The sequence below is a fragment of the Grammomys surdaster genome, unplaced genomic scaffold (genome assembly GCF_004785775.1).
Source record: "Grammomys surdaster isolate TR1022 unplaced genomic scaffold, NIH_TR_1.0 191, whole genome shotgun sequence".
NCBI classification, from domain to species: domain Eukaryota; kingdom Metazoa; phylum Chordata; class Mammalia; order Rodentia; family Muridae; genus Grammomys; species Grammomys surdaster.
The window spans coordinates 3,518,910-3,532,687 of record NW_021604636.1 but is presented as its reverse complement, the minus strand read 5'-3'; the positions used below and the strand labels follow the sequence as shown (position 1 = coordinate 3,532,687).

General features: G+C 40.0%; 1 protein-coding gene across 2 annotated transcripts in view; it reads right to left on the bottom strand.

Annotated features, from left to right (window-relative positions):
• Positions 1-2,078: 2,078 nt before the first annotated feature.
• Fign (fidgetin, microtubule severing factor) overlaps positions 2,079-13,778 on the bottom strand; it is a 118,488-nt gene continuing 106,788 nt past the window's right edge. For both annotated transcript variants that reach the window (XM_028769261.1, XM_028769260.1), the window contains exon 2: positions 2,079-4,695. In XM_028769261.1, coding sequence (XP_028625094.1) covers positions 2,441-4,687 — 2,247 coding nt within the window. In that variant the 5' untranslated portion in view covers positions 4,688-4,695 and the 3' untranslated portion in view covers positions 2,079-2,440. The remainder of the gene's footprint in view (positions 4,696-13,778) is intronic.

Genomic DNA, 13,778 nt, shown 5'->3' with positions numbered 1-13,778 from the left:
AGAGTAAACTTGTGAGCGAGATCAATATGGGCCCACAAGTTAGTGGATATTAGAATCTCCTTACCATGGACAGTGCACAGGGTAGATTCAGAATATGACTATAGCATTTATTCACTTGTGAAAAGCAGAGGAAATATCTAAGCAGTATTATCATTTGTGTATCCTTAATGAAAGGCACTGCTTTTAAAACATGGGATTATTTTAGAACAGTGTTAGTTGATAGATGTTCACAGTACATTAAATTCTAGTTCATTTGCTCTGTTTTAGCAACACAAAAACTAAAGAGAGATTACTAATCAAATATCACAAAATTTTTGAAATGCCACGAGTTCATTTTCTCTTTCAATTTCTCTGTGTTAAGTGTTTCAGAGAATTAATTTGCAGATGAGCTCAGGAAAAAAAAAAAGAAGGAAAAAAATAACAGAAAGACCTTTCATGGGGCTGCCATTGCATTTATTTAAAATTACCTTAAAAATGTACATCACTTATTGAATACACAAAATGCCAGTGCTTTGCAACAATTACTGTGTCTCTAAATTTAAACAAAACAAAATACAAAAAAAAAAAAAGAAATGAAGAAAGAAAGAGAAAAAGAAAAGGAGGGAAAAACAGGAAAATACATTCAAAACGCTAGGCTGCTCTGATTCTGCACAGGCAGTGGCTGTGGAAAGCTCTGTCCTGCACTGTGACAGCAAGAGGCATTGGTGAACTTCAGCCAGCAGTCAATGAAAACTTGCACGTACTGCATTACAGAAGACAAAGCACAACCTGGTGGAAGCGGGGAGCAGAGGTGCGGGGTGCGAAGGAAATGCCACATATGCTGTATGTGGTAGTCTTCAGAAATGAAAGAATGCATAAAGACTAGTGTTACTGGGGAAGTAGACGAAGGATGGAAGAAAACACAACAGGACACAAAAGTCCCCACATTTGGCAAGCTCTATTGTGGTATACATGTCCATGTCTAACTTCTGACTTGACTTTCGAAAAGAAACGTAACGAAACTGAGGTAGAAATGAATGTAGGAATTCTACAGCCGAGGGATTTGAGGATGAGAAGCAAAAGTGCGCTCTGAGGAGCGGAAGTCAAGAAGAGGCATGGGAGAGGGGCACATGTGGGGTTTCTCTGCTGATACGTGTGGTTGGTTGCTTTAAAGAGAAAAAAAGTTTGCATGTTTGATTTGGTTCTATCCTGCTTTTTGTGAAACAGCTCTGCAAGCCCAGAAATTCTGAGTGAATAGTATAGACGCTTTCCCTAATGGTTTAAGAGAGAGCTTCCAAAAGACCATCACCACCACCACCTCCACCACCACCACCTTCACCACGGAAGTAGAAGGCAGTTATAGTTTGTAGGTTCTGTCACTTTCAGGGTCTTAAACAGGTCTGCAGCTGACTGTTCTAAACACCAACACTAAAACCAAACAAGCTATGAAGACATAGCTTTTCAATTAACCAGTGTAACTTCTATGAACATTTCCACTTAATCATCAAGGAGAGCATTAAGGACTCTTCAGCAATTGTTCTGCTCTGGTTAATAATTCCCCATAATTAGTAAGAGAACTTTAAAAGAAAAAAATCCTTCCACTTCTACTTTAAACTGTAAATATTCAGTTGTATCACACTTCAGTATTTTTCTTTTCTTTTATGGATACATTCAAAGTAATTTTCCTTGCTATTCTCCAATTGTTGAGGTAAACATACATTTTAATATAAAGTAACATTGAAGCCTACCCTATTACTCTCAGCAGTACATAGTGCTTTTAACACATTCCTTTGAGGTACTGTACAAATCACAATCACTTTCCTGAGTTTTTGCAGACAAGAACATTAAAAGAAATGAACTGCAGAAATTAAGGTCCAGATTACCGTTACCCTGTTTTACCTGTTCTTAGCTAACACTGCAGAACAGACAGGATTGAGGAATACTGTTGCTCTTAAAATGGCAAAAAAAAATCTGGTTTTCTGTTGTAACACAACCGTTCATCTCTTTAGTCCAATAGTGTTTGAAGTTAAAGCTCTTTATATTAGCACATGCCACCAATATAATTGTGAGGCAAACAAACAAACAAAAAAAAATAAAGCACCACTCCAGGCACTTGACAGCAACGAAATCTCGAGAACAGCAGAATGGAATCAACACACGAGGTTCATGTCCTTCCGAAACCAACACACTTGCACCTTGCTTCTCGGTGAGTGTTGTCTAGCTTGAACCGATCTGAGCATCCACATATATACGCTTTCTGTCAGCTGGGGCTTCCAAATCAGAGGCTCTCATCAGATGCCTGCTTCCTCCAAAGCTACCCTGACTCTAAAGATGCAACATAATCGTTGTCTTCCCCCCCAGTACCCTTAGCAATTGAAACACTACTGGAAAGGGGCTCTATTCCCTATGTAGCAGGTTTTATGTGTGTGCCAACATTCATTACATTTCTTAAAAGATGTTATCACTGACTGCAACCAAACATTTTGTTCCATTCAACATACATATCGAGCTCCTTTTGAGTTATGCTAGGCTGAATCTTGCAGAAAGCGTTTTCAAAGTCTTGATATGTAACAGGCCTTAACTGGCTGGGCATAATGGCTGAAAGGTCTGTAGCTGGCATAGCATGGAGAGGCCCCACTGCTGCTTCCTGACACAAATGAGCCACGTCTAGTCCAGAAAAGCCTTCTGTGCGCTGGACGAGCAGTGCAAACTCCTTGTCATTGAGACAGTAATTGTGCGCTGAGAGCAGTTGTACTATTATCTGGTGCCTCGCTGTGCTGTCAGGAAGTGGGATTAAAAGTCTTTTCATGAAGTACCTCCGAAGAGATTCGTCTATTTCTTCTGGTTTACTGGTGGCACAAATGACTACGATTTGGTCCTCAGCTGAAGTTAGTACAGTGTCCAGCTGCATCAGAAATTCGGTTCTCATCCGACTCACCGGACTGTGTTCCTCGTTCACTTGAGAGGAGAGAAGCATGTCAATGTCACTAACAAAAATCACCGAGGGCTGGCGACACCTGGCCACAAGAAAAGAGGCATGGATAATTTTCTCCGCTTCTCCTAACCACTTTGCAACTAGTCCGGAACCGGCAATTTTGAAAAACGTGGCCCCCAGCTGACTAGCTATGCATCTGCCCAATAGTGTTTTGCCTGTACCCCGAGGTCCAAAGAGAAGGATGCTCCTAGGTAAGGCAGTCAGCCCACTGAATGCATCTGACCTCAACACTGGCCACAAAACCTCCTCCTTAATAACCGCCTTCACCAGGTCAAGACCAGCTATGTCGCTCCAGTCCACAGGAGGTCCTTGGGTGATGATCTCATTGGTGACCAGGTCAATGAGGTGCGTGTCAGTGTTCTTCAGTTGCTCGTCCACAGAGTGGTTGGATGAGGTAGCTGCACGGAGTCCCGGACCTTGTATTGGATGAGCCAGGAGCTGCCGATGGTCGTCCCCGTGCTCACTCATGACTGGCGACGTATACTTCCCAAAGGATTCACTGGATCTTGATCCCAATGAATTTTTAGCAGTACTATAGGAAGGAGGGGTCAGAGCCCTACTGGACTGGCTGCTGAATTTCCTTTGCTGCTCAGAGGGCATCAGCTGCTTTGTTGGCTTAAACGCTAAGGATGATGTTTCAGCATTTCTGTCAAAGCCATTCCCCCGATTCGAGTTTGAAATGCTGTTGTCGGGCATTCGGTACATAGGACTCTGTGTCGATCTCTGTTGGCCATAGCTGTAATTTCCGTAACTGGAGTCCATGTCTCCTTGCCCTGCCATATAGAAAGCTTTCCTTTTGAGAGAACTTGCCGAACTGTTGGTCAGAGCAGAGGGTGCGATGGGTGTCAAACCATGACCTTGGTAGGTGTAGCCAGGAACAGTAGTAGGGGGCAGAGGGGTGGGAGCAGGAATTCCTGAAGGCAGGTATGCTGATGGAGGAGGGGGTGCTCCACCAGGGCTGTACCCAGACCCCACAGCAGTCTGAGGAGGATAGCTAGCAGAGGGATAGCTGTAACTGGAGAGATTGGAAGTTCCGTTGTAGCCTGGGACCAGGGCTGGTGGGGGAGGAGGAGGGGGTGGTGGCTGCAGGAGCCCAGAGCTATGCAACGGGGATGGATGAGGCGAAGGAAGGGCAGGTGTGGGCTGGCTACTATAAGTAGAATGCAAATATGATCCGTTGTATCCTGGAGCATATTCCTGAGATGAGAGCCCCGCATGAAGACTAGGTACTGTGTGGCTTCCACAGGTACTACTTGAGTAACTTGGTTCTGTCAGGTTGCTGGCCACCCCAGGGGAGCTCCCTATACTTGCCGAGACGTCTACTGGAGGGAGGGCTGAACTGACACCAGCTTTGCTGGCGGTGATGACATCCGGGACACAGTTCATAGGATAAACGGCTTCTGAATTCAAGGAAGGCTGCCAGGGTTCGCTATCACTTTTCCGACCATTTACTAGTCCTGACGGTGTGTCTGAATAATTGCTGAGTACAGGTCGGTCTACGGGACCTTCCAAAATGCCAGAATATTTCTCTGCATATTTCTTCAGAAGGTTGGATGCAGTCAGAGCAGATATGTCATCATTCGCCCAGGCATACTGGTACGTGCGCTGCAAGTGACCTCTGTAGGCTTCAACTTTGTGGGCGGGAGACCGAGTGGTTGAGGTGATGTCAAAGTGCTGTTCTGGCCACTGGGCATGCTCCGGCGTCCACTGCATCTTCAAGCCTAAAAATTTGAGGGGGAAAGATAGTAAATTTACTTAGATATTCATCAGAACACTTAAAGTTCCCCACCTCCCACTACATCTGCTATGTATTATCTTTCACTAACAATATGAACATGGACAAGAGTCTTCCTAGGTTGTAATACATATTGTGATCTCTATAATATGAATTCTTCAAAATGGGGAGACATTAAATCCTGTAAAAAAAAAAGATAAATCCAATGTAAAATAAAATGCTGTAGAAAACAAAATTAAAAAAAAAAGATAAAGGACGAAGGAGTCTTACTGCCGTCATAAACACATAAATATTTAACACTAATCACATACACACACACACACACACACACACACACTCATGTCAAATTAGAATTCAATCACGGATTTTGCAATAACACACACACACACATATATACATTTTAATATCCACCATCCAGTAGTATGCCAGCTAGTTATTCTGGCTTTTCCCATCAGTTTCTGTTTTATATTTTAGCAATATAAAAATGAGACACAGCTGACAGATCGCATCTAGGATACCTCTCTTATTTGGTACTGAACACCTAGTTAGCACAGTATAATGCTCCCTGAACAGAACAATATGACACAGACATAGCAGGTCATTCCATAATCCAACTCTCATCTAAAGTGGTCCACGACAGTTTCAAATCTGCTTCGTGGAGTGCAGCAAAGCAATCTCCCAGGCAGCGCTCCACCGCTTTCATCACACAAAGCCTACAACTCGGTATGAATTACAACTGGCTCCTTTCTGCCTCTCAGTTCTGTCGTTGAGTCTGGAAAAACAAAACAAGCATCACTTGTCTGCCAGGCTTCTTGTGTTGTTCTCCCTCTTCCTCTGATAATCCTCCTACCCTTATAGACTCTGATACCAAGAGAGGAGGGAAGAACATATATATGAGAAAAAGAGAAAGGAAGGGCAAGAAGGGATGGAACGAGTGGAGAATCTAGATTCTACCCCCTTACATTTCTACAGTGAGCCATGTGTGGCAGAAAGTGGACAAGTACAACGCATCCATGAGGTCATGGGAGTAAGCCTATCATCTTCTAGGTTGCTAACTGAAGCCAGTGACTCTGTAATAACCCCGAAATGAGTATTTTCTTACTTAAGAAAAAACACTCAGTTATTAAAACCAGACAGTCGTTTTAAATGATTACTTTTGAAAGACCGTGGAAATTACCTGCTTCGCATATCACAAAAGTAGTGCCTAAAGCGACTGATTTAAGATGTACCATTGAGGCTTTCATATAGTTAGTTACCAAAGAGAACTGGAACCACGTTCTCCTATTTTTCAATGCTTGCTGTAATCTCTGCTCACTTGGAATGAACGCTTCCCATTCTGCTATGGCTGTATTAAGATGCCTTCCTTAATCTCTTTTGTATTACCCAAAGTGAATTTTGCAAACCATCTTGTGCCCTCTGGCAGAGAATCCTTGATAAGAGAAAGGCCTGGTCTAAATGAGGCATCTGTGGCGTCCGGTCCCTTCTGAATTCCCCAAGCAGTGTTGACAGCTCCCATCCCTTTCTGTTCTCCTCCCCCAACCACTTCAGCTCCTCACTGCCCGACTCTGGCTTTTGACATGGCCAGCTTTGACTCGCCCAGCTAAACTGAACCGAGCACAGTTTGGTAACAGAATGGCATGTTGATTCCCTTCTGACTCCGTCTTCCTTGTTTGCAAAACCACTGCACCAGACAGTGGAAGTTAATTAGCAGGAGGATGCTGTGCTAATTGTGTTAATTTACAAGGTTTTAGTCAAAGAGAATCATGCCAGGGCTGGCACTGCTGTCATGCTTCCGACTTAATGATTAAGAAATACTGAAAACAAGGTGGGAAGGATTGCAGTAATTACACAATAAATGAATAAAGCAACAGGATTCATTTGCAAATATATTTTACTGCCGTTGGACTCATTTGCATTTGGATTTTTAAAAAGGATCCATGCAGATATTCATTTGCAAATCACTAACTCAGTGAAATTAAGTTTGAATGCTGTACAAGTCTAAGTTAATCAGCCTTTCTATGTGTGTGTGTGTTTAGAAAAATACTAAAGATCTTAGTTCTCTTGTATAGCAACATACTCCTCATTCTACTTCAAATATTCATATATGTTTGTTTAAGACGATGTGTGCTTTAAAACAATCAAATCAATTTGGAAATTAATATCTTGAAGCCCAAAGAAGCACACCTTTATCTTCCCACTCAGAGAAAGAGGGAGGGTCGGGGAGCCAGGCTCTAGGAAGAAGTGAAGTGATTCTCCTAATTGTTACCGCTTTCTCAGTCATTACTTTTTAAGAAGAGAAAAATACACCACAAAGTGGGTGACATGACTGTAACCACACTTGAAGGGGGAAAAGATGCAATTTTAATGAAGCGGCTTTTCAGGAATCATACTTTCATTAGACTCAACTGGAAATTATTAAGGGCAAATCACCAGGAACCAATCGCAAGTAATCAGTATCTAAATTCTTCTAGTGCCAAGGGATTTACTCCAAGCCCAACAAAAAGGAGAGAATATCAATGTGACGGCAGCGTAGATCTAAAGGCCTACACATTCATTAATCCCATGATTATTTCCAAGTAATTTCTATTAGGATTTTTTTCTTCTTAAAAAAAAAATAAAGAAAAACCCTGAAAATAATGAGTAGTAAAAATGAGAATACACATGCTCTGATGGGACATGTTAATAGATTGATAAAGAAGAAACATGAATACATATCTCAAAATAATTTAGAAGTCACAGGAACACAGTACAGTGTACATGTAGGCAAGCGCAAACCTGTGCATGTAAGTATACAAACACCTACATGCAAGCATGCAGAATGAAAGAACTCAGCTGCCTTCCAGTTAGTTGAGATGATTTCTTGTTGGAGTTAGCTAATAACCATGATAGAAAGAAATAACCTTTAGTAAAACGTGAACAATGAAAAAGAAAACAGAAGGCTGGGTCTCTCTGTCTGTCTTGACTTAAGCAAAGTTTTTTTTTTAATAAATTAATCACTTATAAAAATGCAAACATAATTTTAGTATCTTAACATTGCTATAAGCTTTAAGCCTATGCACTTTGAACAAAATAGATTGCCCACTTAAACTGGGTATTTCTATGCAGCTTCAATGTAGCAAAACTAATTGAATTTTCAAACATTTATATTTCATCTGAAATTAAGCAAAGATCCTATCCATCAAAATAACTCATTGGAATAGTTACTGGATTGAATTTGTTTATTGATGTAACTGAAAGTTGACCTATTGATGCATACTAAACAATATCCTTAGCAAATGTGAGAAAGGGAAGTCTGAGTTCTGTTTAACCTGAAGGAAAAAGGAGTGTTCCTTTCTTTTGGGAGAGCCCTGGAATGCCCAATGCTATTTGAAAGTGAAGGTTAATCATTAACCATAACCTAGAACCGGATATTTGTGAGATGCAGAGGAGGCAGTGTTGCAGAGCCTGGTGCGGTCTTGAGAACATAAAGAGCCTATTCACCAGTGCTTGAATCTTAGCATTACTTGTTGGGTGGGGGACACCAAATGTGTTGTTGATCTTGTTTACTGGTGGTGACAAAGGAGAAAAAATGTGGTGCCAAATGTTCTTTGAACAAAGATATATAGTGCCGCAGTTGGCTGCATCACTGTTGCCTGGGAGAGGAGAAGGCTTCTGCCACCTCACTGAGTACTAAAGCAACGAGGTGAGTTAAAGAAAAGGAAAAAAAATCTTTGAAGTGATTTTTCCTTAGAACATAAAAAGAAAAAAAATTCAAGAATGATGCTATTTTACACTTTAGCAACTTATCTTCAGAACAACAATTCCCACGGTTGTTTAGAAGTATCATGCATAGTACAGTAGAGACAAAAATTAGAAAATAGTTAGAAAAATCAGAAAATTGTCCTATACCTTTAATTCTAGCATTTGGGAGGGTGTGGGAAGTTCATGAATAAGAGGACAGCCTGAGCTACATAGGGCTATCTTGTCTCATATACAGTTTTTCTTCTCCTTTCCTCCCACCCAATAAAATATAGGAAAACAAGATTTTAAAGATAATTTTAAAATGCTCCAAAACTATCAATTTTTATTTTGTAAAAGATGAGAAATTTCTTACCACAGCCGGCATATCTTATGGTAAGGAAATGTACTTATGTTGAAAAATAATTAACAAAGTTATTGATGATTGATCAGAAATGTTACCTATAGATTGCAGATACAATGGCAAATCTCTGAACATTTTGTTCTCCTGTTCTTACCACAGGGTGAACTATGAGCATCTAAATGTGCATCTGTTTGTTATAGACACCAGAGTTGGAACTTGAATGACATTTGCCGTATTCCTGACCATTATAGAATGTTGTACCTACACAGTAGCTGCTTCACAGCCTTCATTTTGGTCTTTAATTAGTCGTTTGGAAACCAAACAACTAAAATGTCTAAAGTTCTGCCTCAGTTTCAAAAGTTTAAAGAAAAAAAATTATACTGCAAAAGTGAAGGGAATAATATTTAGAAAAGGGAGAGAATTAGAAGGAAAAAGGGTATGTCTCCTGGAATCTATTTTTGCATATATTGCTAGAAGAATTAACTGGAAGCACTTAGTACCCAACCTTGAATACACTTATGGGATTCAACAGTTTATGCGTGGAAAGCTATGCCTCCCTGTGTTTCCATGGCGGCACCTCTACGTGCTAAGGACCTTTCCTTGGTATGTCTCCTAAGGGTAAAGCCACAGGGCAAACATTACAGGTGTAGAGAGGGTTTGCACTTGGGTAGCTGCATGGCACTACCCACATGGCAACATGCCTATTATGTTCTGTGGGTGACTGTACTCTGAACTTTGCATTACTTAAAAAACAAAAACAAAACCTACTTAAAGAATCATACTATAGTATTTATCAAGATTCTTTGTACAAAGAATAACTGCTGGAATAAACAGGAGTAAAGTAATTACAAGGGTTTAAAGCCTCCACGACCTGCTGAGATAGCAAATTCATTATCCCTTACATTGGGAATGGCAGCACTAGTGCACAAAATGTTCAAGACTTTAAGTCAGAGAATTAAGTTCACTGGCCCAGAATCCAGCTTTAGCAGCCAAGAGCCTTCAGAGAGAGGGGCTGCAAACTTCCAGGCTCCAGACACTGGATCGCTCTGTGTGATATCTCCTCAATGCCTTTCTTCAAGGGGGTGAGGAGCAGACTCAGTGTTTGGTCAGATTCTGCAGTTTCTCTCCTTTCGTCTCTGCATCAGCAGCAGCAAAGAAACCAGCATGACCCATTTGATCTGGAAAACATCTCACTCCATTTCCTAAGGTTTGCTGGGCTTAAAATACAATGTAAAAGTTAGGAAATGGCGGAGGAAAAGCACAGGCCATTTTATCTGTACTTGGTTCCAGTGAACACATCCTAAAGTCTTTTTTAGTCTGAATGTTTTACAGAAGTTCTGAAATTTATTTAGTACACAAGTTAAGAACTTTCAATATCTAAAATCTTGGGGATCAGAATGGAAGCTAAACCAAAGGAATTTCTGCTTTGTTTACCCTTAATATTATATTATACATTTCTTAAAAATAGAGTCCTGTTTTAGGAGATTAATATATTTTTAGGATGTCCTAGGATGTCCTAGTCCAGACAAAATTGCCTCTCTTCCAGATTGGCATTCCGTTTACTGTGTGCTCATAGTTTGGAGACTATTTTGTATACCAAAGAGTTTTAGTCTGAATCATTACTAGGGTGTTGGAATAGAAAGATACTGAAGAAAGTTCTGCACATAAAGACGGTCTAAGGCTGTCAAGGTGACCCAGGATATGAAGATGCTTGTGACAAGTATGATGGCCCAAGTTTAACCCTGAATCTCAAGTATAGGTGGTAGGAGAGAACAGACTCTAAAAAAAATTGCCTTCTATATGGACACGTACGCACACACACACACACACACACACACACACACACACACACACACTTTTATTTTTCTTAACAAAGGAAGTTCCAGAAGTTTGTTTAAAAATATAAAAACTCTAGCCTTGCAAGTCACTTACACGACACTACTTGTTCTCAACTTTGGAAGAGTTGCTTGGGCTCACTTTGCTTAAGTCCGCTATAAAATGTGCAGGCGAGTGCCAGACCTTTTTAGTCTGCAGTCAAGACTACCTACAGTAATAAATTTTTGTGAAAATATTTCCCAAGTATGACTCATACAAACATCACTTGGCTTTTTTATTTTAAAAATCCCATAGATATTTTACACACAAAATAATATGATTGGGATAGGAAAAAAAAGTAAAACTCTTCCCCCTTTAAAAAAAAAAAAGACAGCCACTGAAAATGACAATTTCCAGTGTGGATGTTGTTACAAGAAAGGTATAGAAATTATTTCAAGATCACCTTAATCAAAAAGGTGTCAAAATTCAAACTGCTAGATGGTGCAGAGGGATAGGTCTGAAACCCCAGTACATGGGAAATGGAAGCAAGAGAGTGACCAGTTCAAGTCTATGCTGAGCTGCACAGTGAGACAGGTCTCAAAAATAAATCAATGACTTTCATAGCATTTTCCTTAGTTTTCATGTTGCTTCTGTCTCAACTTAAGTGGGGAAAGGGGACTCAAAACAAATGGCTAATTTTAATCTGTAATCTCAAAATGAGATACTTTGTATTAATTATTTACTGATACTGTCATTTTTTTCTCCTTATCTCAGTTTCAAGCTTCAAAATTTCAAACCACAATTGTTTTGAAACACTCTCTAATCCCACTATATTTGTATGAGAGAGTCCTTTTAAAAGCTAGCGAAGAGATTTCTCGTTAACTGGTCTTCTGGATAAACCCAGTTCCCTTGCTTTACCCTCTGGAAGAAATATACAGCCTCGCGGGGAATGGCAGCAGGCAATTTGCAAACTTCTGTTGAATTTTCTCCAGCACAGGATTTCTATACAGAGTCAAGTTCGTAGGATTAAAGGGAAAAAAAAAACCTACAGAAACAAACTAAAACAACTTTATTTCCACAGTTCTCATTTAAGGCAGGTGAAAAAATGAGACACTTCACTCTGCTCTGCCAGCGGTGTGCCAAATCAGCAAACCAGCTTCCACTTTAGGTCCCGCCCCCTTTAGGTCCCCCACCCCACCCCCTTCCAGCCTCATGGTTTGCAAGAATCTATCCAATCAGGTGTATTTGTAGGTAACAGGCTACAGAGCCAGGGTGAATTTATGAGCATTGAGTGTAGAGCTTGAAAAGCTCTTGTTTTGTTTTCAAAAACAAATGAAGTGGATTTCTTAAAACGTAGCAATCTTTTAGTTCAAAAGGTTTTGAAGTTTTAGTCCAAAACTAATTTTTTTTTAATGTAGTCACTTTTGAAGGACCAAAAATTCCAAAGGCTACATTTTAATAAGAAAATATCCTGGCACTACTAATCAGAGCACCAGACATTTAACGGATGGTGTTTGTTTCAATTCACTGTCATTGGTACAACTGTGTGCAATGGCGGATAATAGCATCTTCAGAAACCTGGTCTGTAACTGTTCATTCAATTTTCCCATGGCTTTCATTCTCAGATATTATTTCTCACTATTTATCTCACCCCACCTCCATCATTCTTAATATTCTCCCTTTAACATGCTATGGATTCTGACATCACAGGGAAATGCATGATTTAATAGTCAACTGTATCAGCCAGAGTCCAACATCCATGAGGTTAAGACACCCCCAAAGAGACAGATCACATCGAGGTGACAGAGCTTTTTTCACAGGTCATTATTTCTGGGTTATTAAGAGCTTGTGTTCATTACAGCCATAATAATTTGGACTAGTGTGGCGCATATCTTGTCCTTAAATTTAACTTGTAGATAACTTATGATTTGAATTAGATTCCCTCAAATGCATTAAATTCTGGCTACATAAAAAAAATGTTCACTCTTAAGAACATGGCTAAATGAGATGGTGACTATTTGCTCATACTGCAAACCAAGAATGAACCTTAGCATGCGTAGGCTAATGGGTCATTATTTTTAATATGGAACTCTGGAGGAGGAGACAGGAGCTTCATTGCAAGTTGGCGCCAGCCTTGTCTACATAGTGAGTTCCAGGCCAGCCAGAACTATATAGAAACAGACGGTCTCAAAAGAAACAACAGATACATCAATAAGAAAAATGTGAAAGATGTACAGGAGTGGAAGCAAACACTTACACAAAGAAAATTATGCTGAAGAACAGAGTGTTGATATCTTAGGCTTTGCACTCAATATGCAATCAGCATACATACCATAGGATTTAAAACAACTCAGAAAATAATGCTCATAATTCAAATAAGTACTTCTTAATTTCCAGTACTTAAAAATCAAACTAGATAACTGAACATTAACACAAAACCAATGAAGTTTCAAACTAAAAGCTAGACACGTTTTTGTGTGTGGGAAGGGACAGGTTTTCCTTTTTTAAATGTTTTTAGATGATAACAAAGTCCTGAATAATAATTATTATAATTAATAGTAACAAAAACAAATATAAACCAGGGCCACACCCTGTGTCTAATGTAGAGTAATTCACAATGTTAAATGCCTGTGTATCCACTTACGAGCAAGCACAGAAAAGCAATTCATACTGTAATTCTGAGCAGCTAGTGCCAGCTGCCCTCGACTCACAAACAAGAAAGAGCCCACAAGGTAAGAGGGCTGGCCCTGCTTTTGCCCCTTCTGAATTTTAGGCAATTTATAATCAGTTACAAGAATGCTTCGTAGTTAACCTTTAAAGTTGTTCCTTTAGACTCTCATTTCTCATGTTGTCTCTTCTCTTTTCCCACGTATGTTTTTCAATCTATTAAGGCTATCTTCCCTTCCTCTGGTTCTGTTTGTCATACAAAGATCATCGGGACATAGCACATATGTCCATAGGGACGGCTGAAGCTAATGAATATGTATGTTCTGTGTCACAACAGAGCACCCCCCTTGTTCTGCAGAATCAATCCTCTTATGTGTGTAAATAACAGGTGAGCTGTAGCAGACAGGAGTAAATGGGGTTAACACAACCAGAGAGCCCCATGCTACATTCATGGAATCCAGCCTAGAACAATAATATGGATATCCAATGCATTACATATTACTACG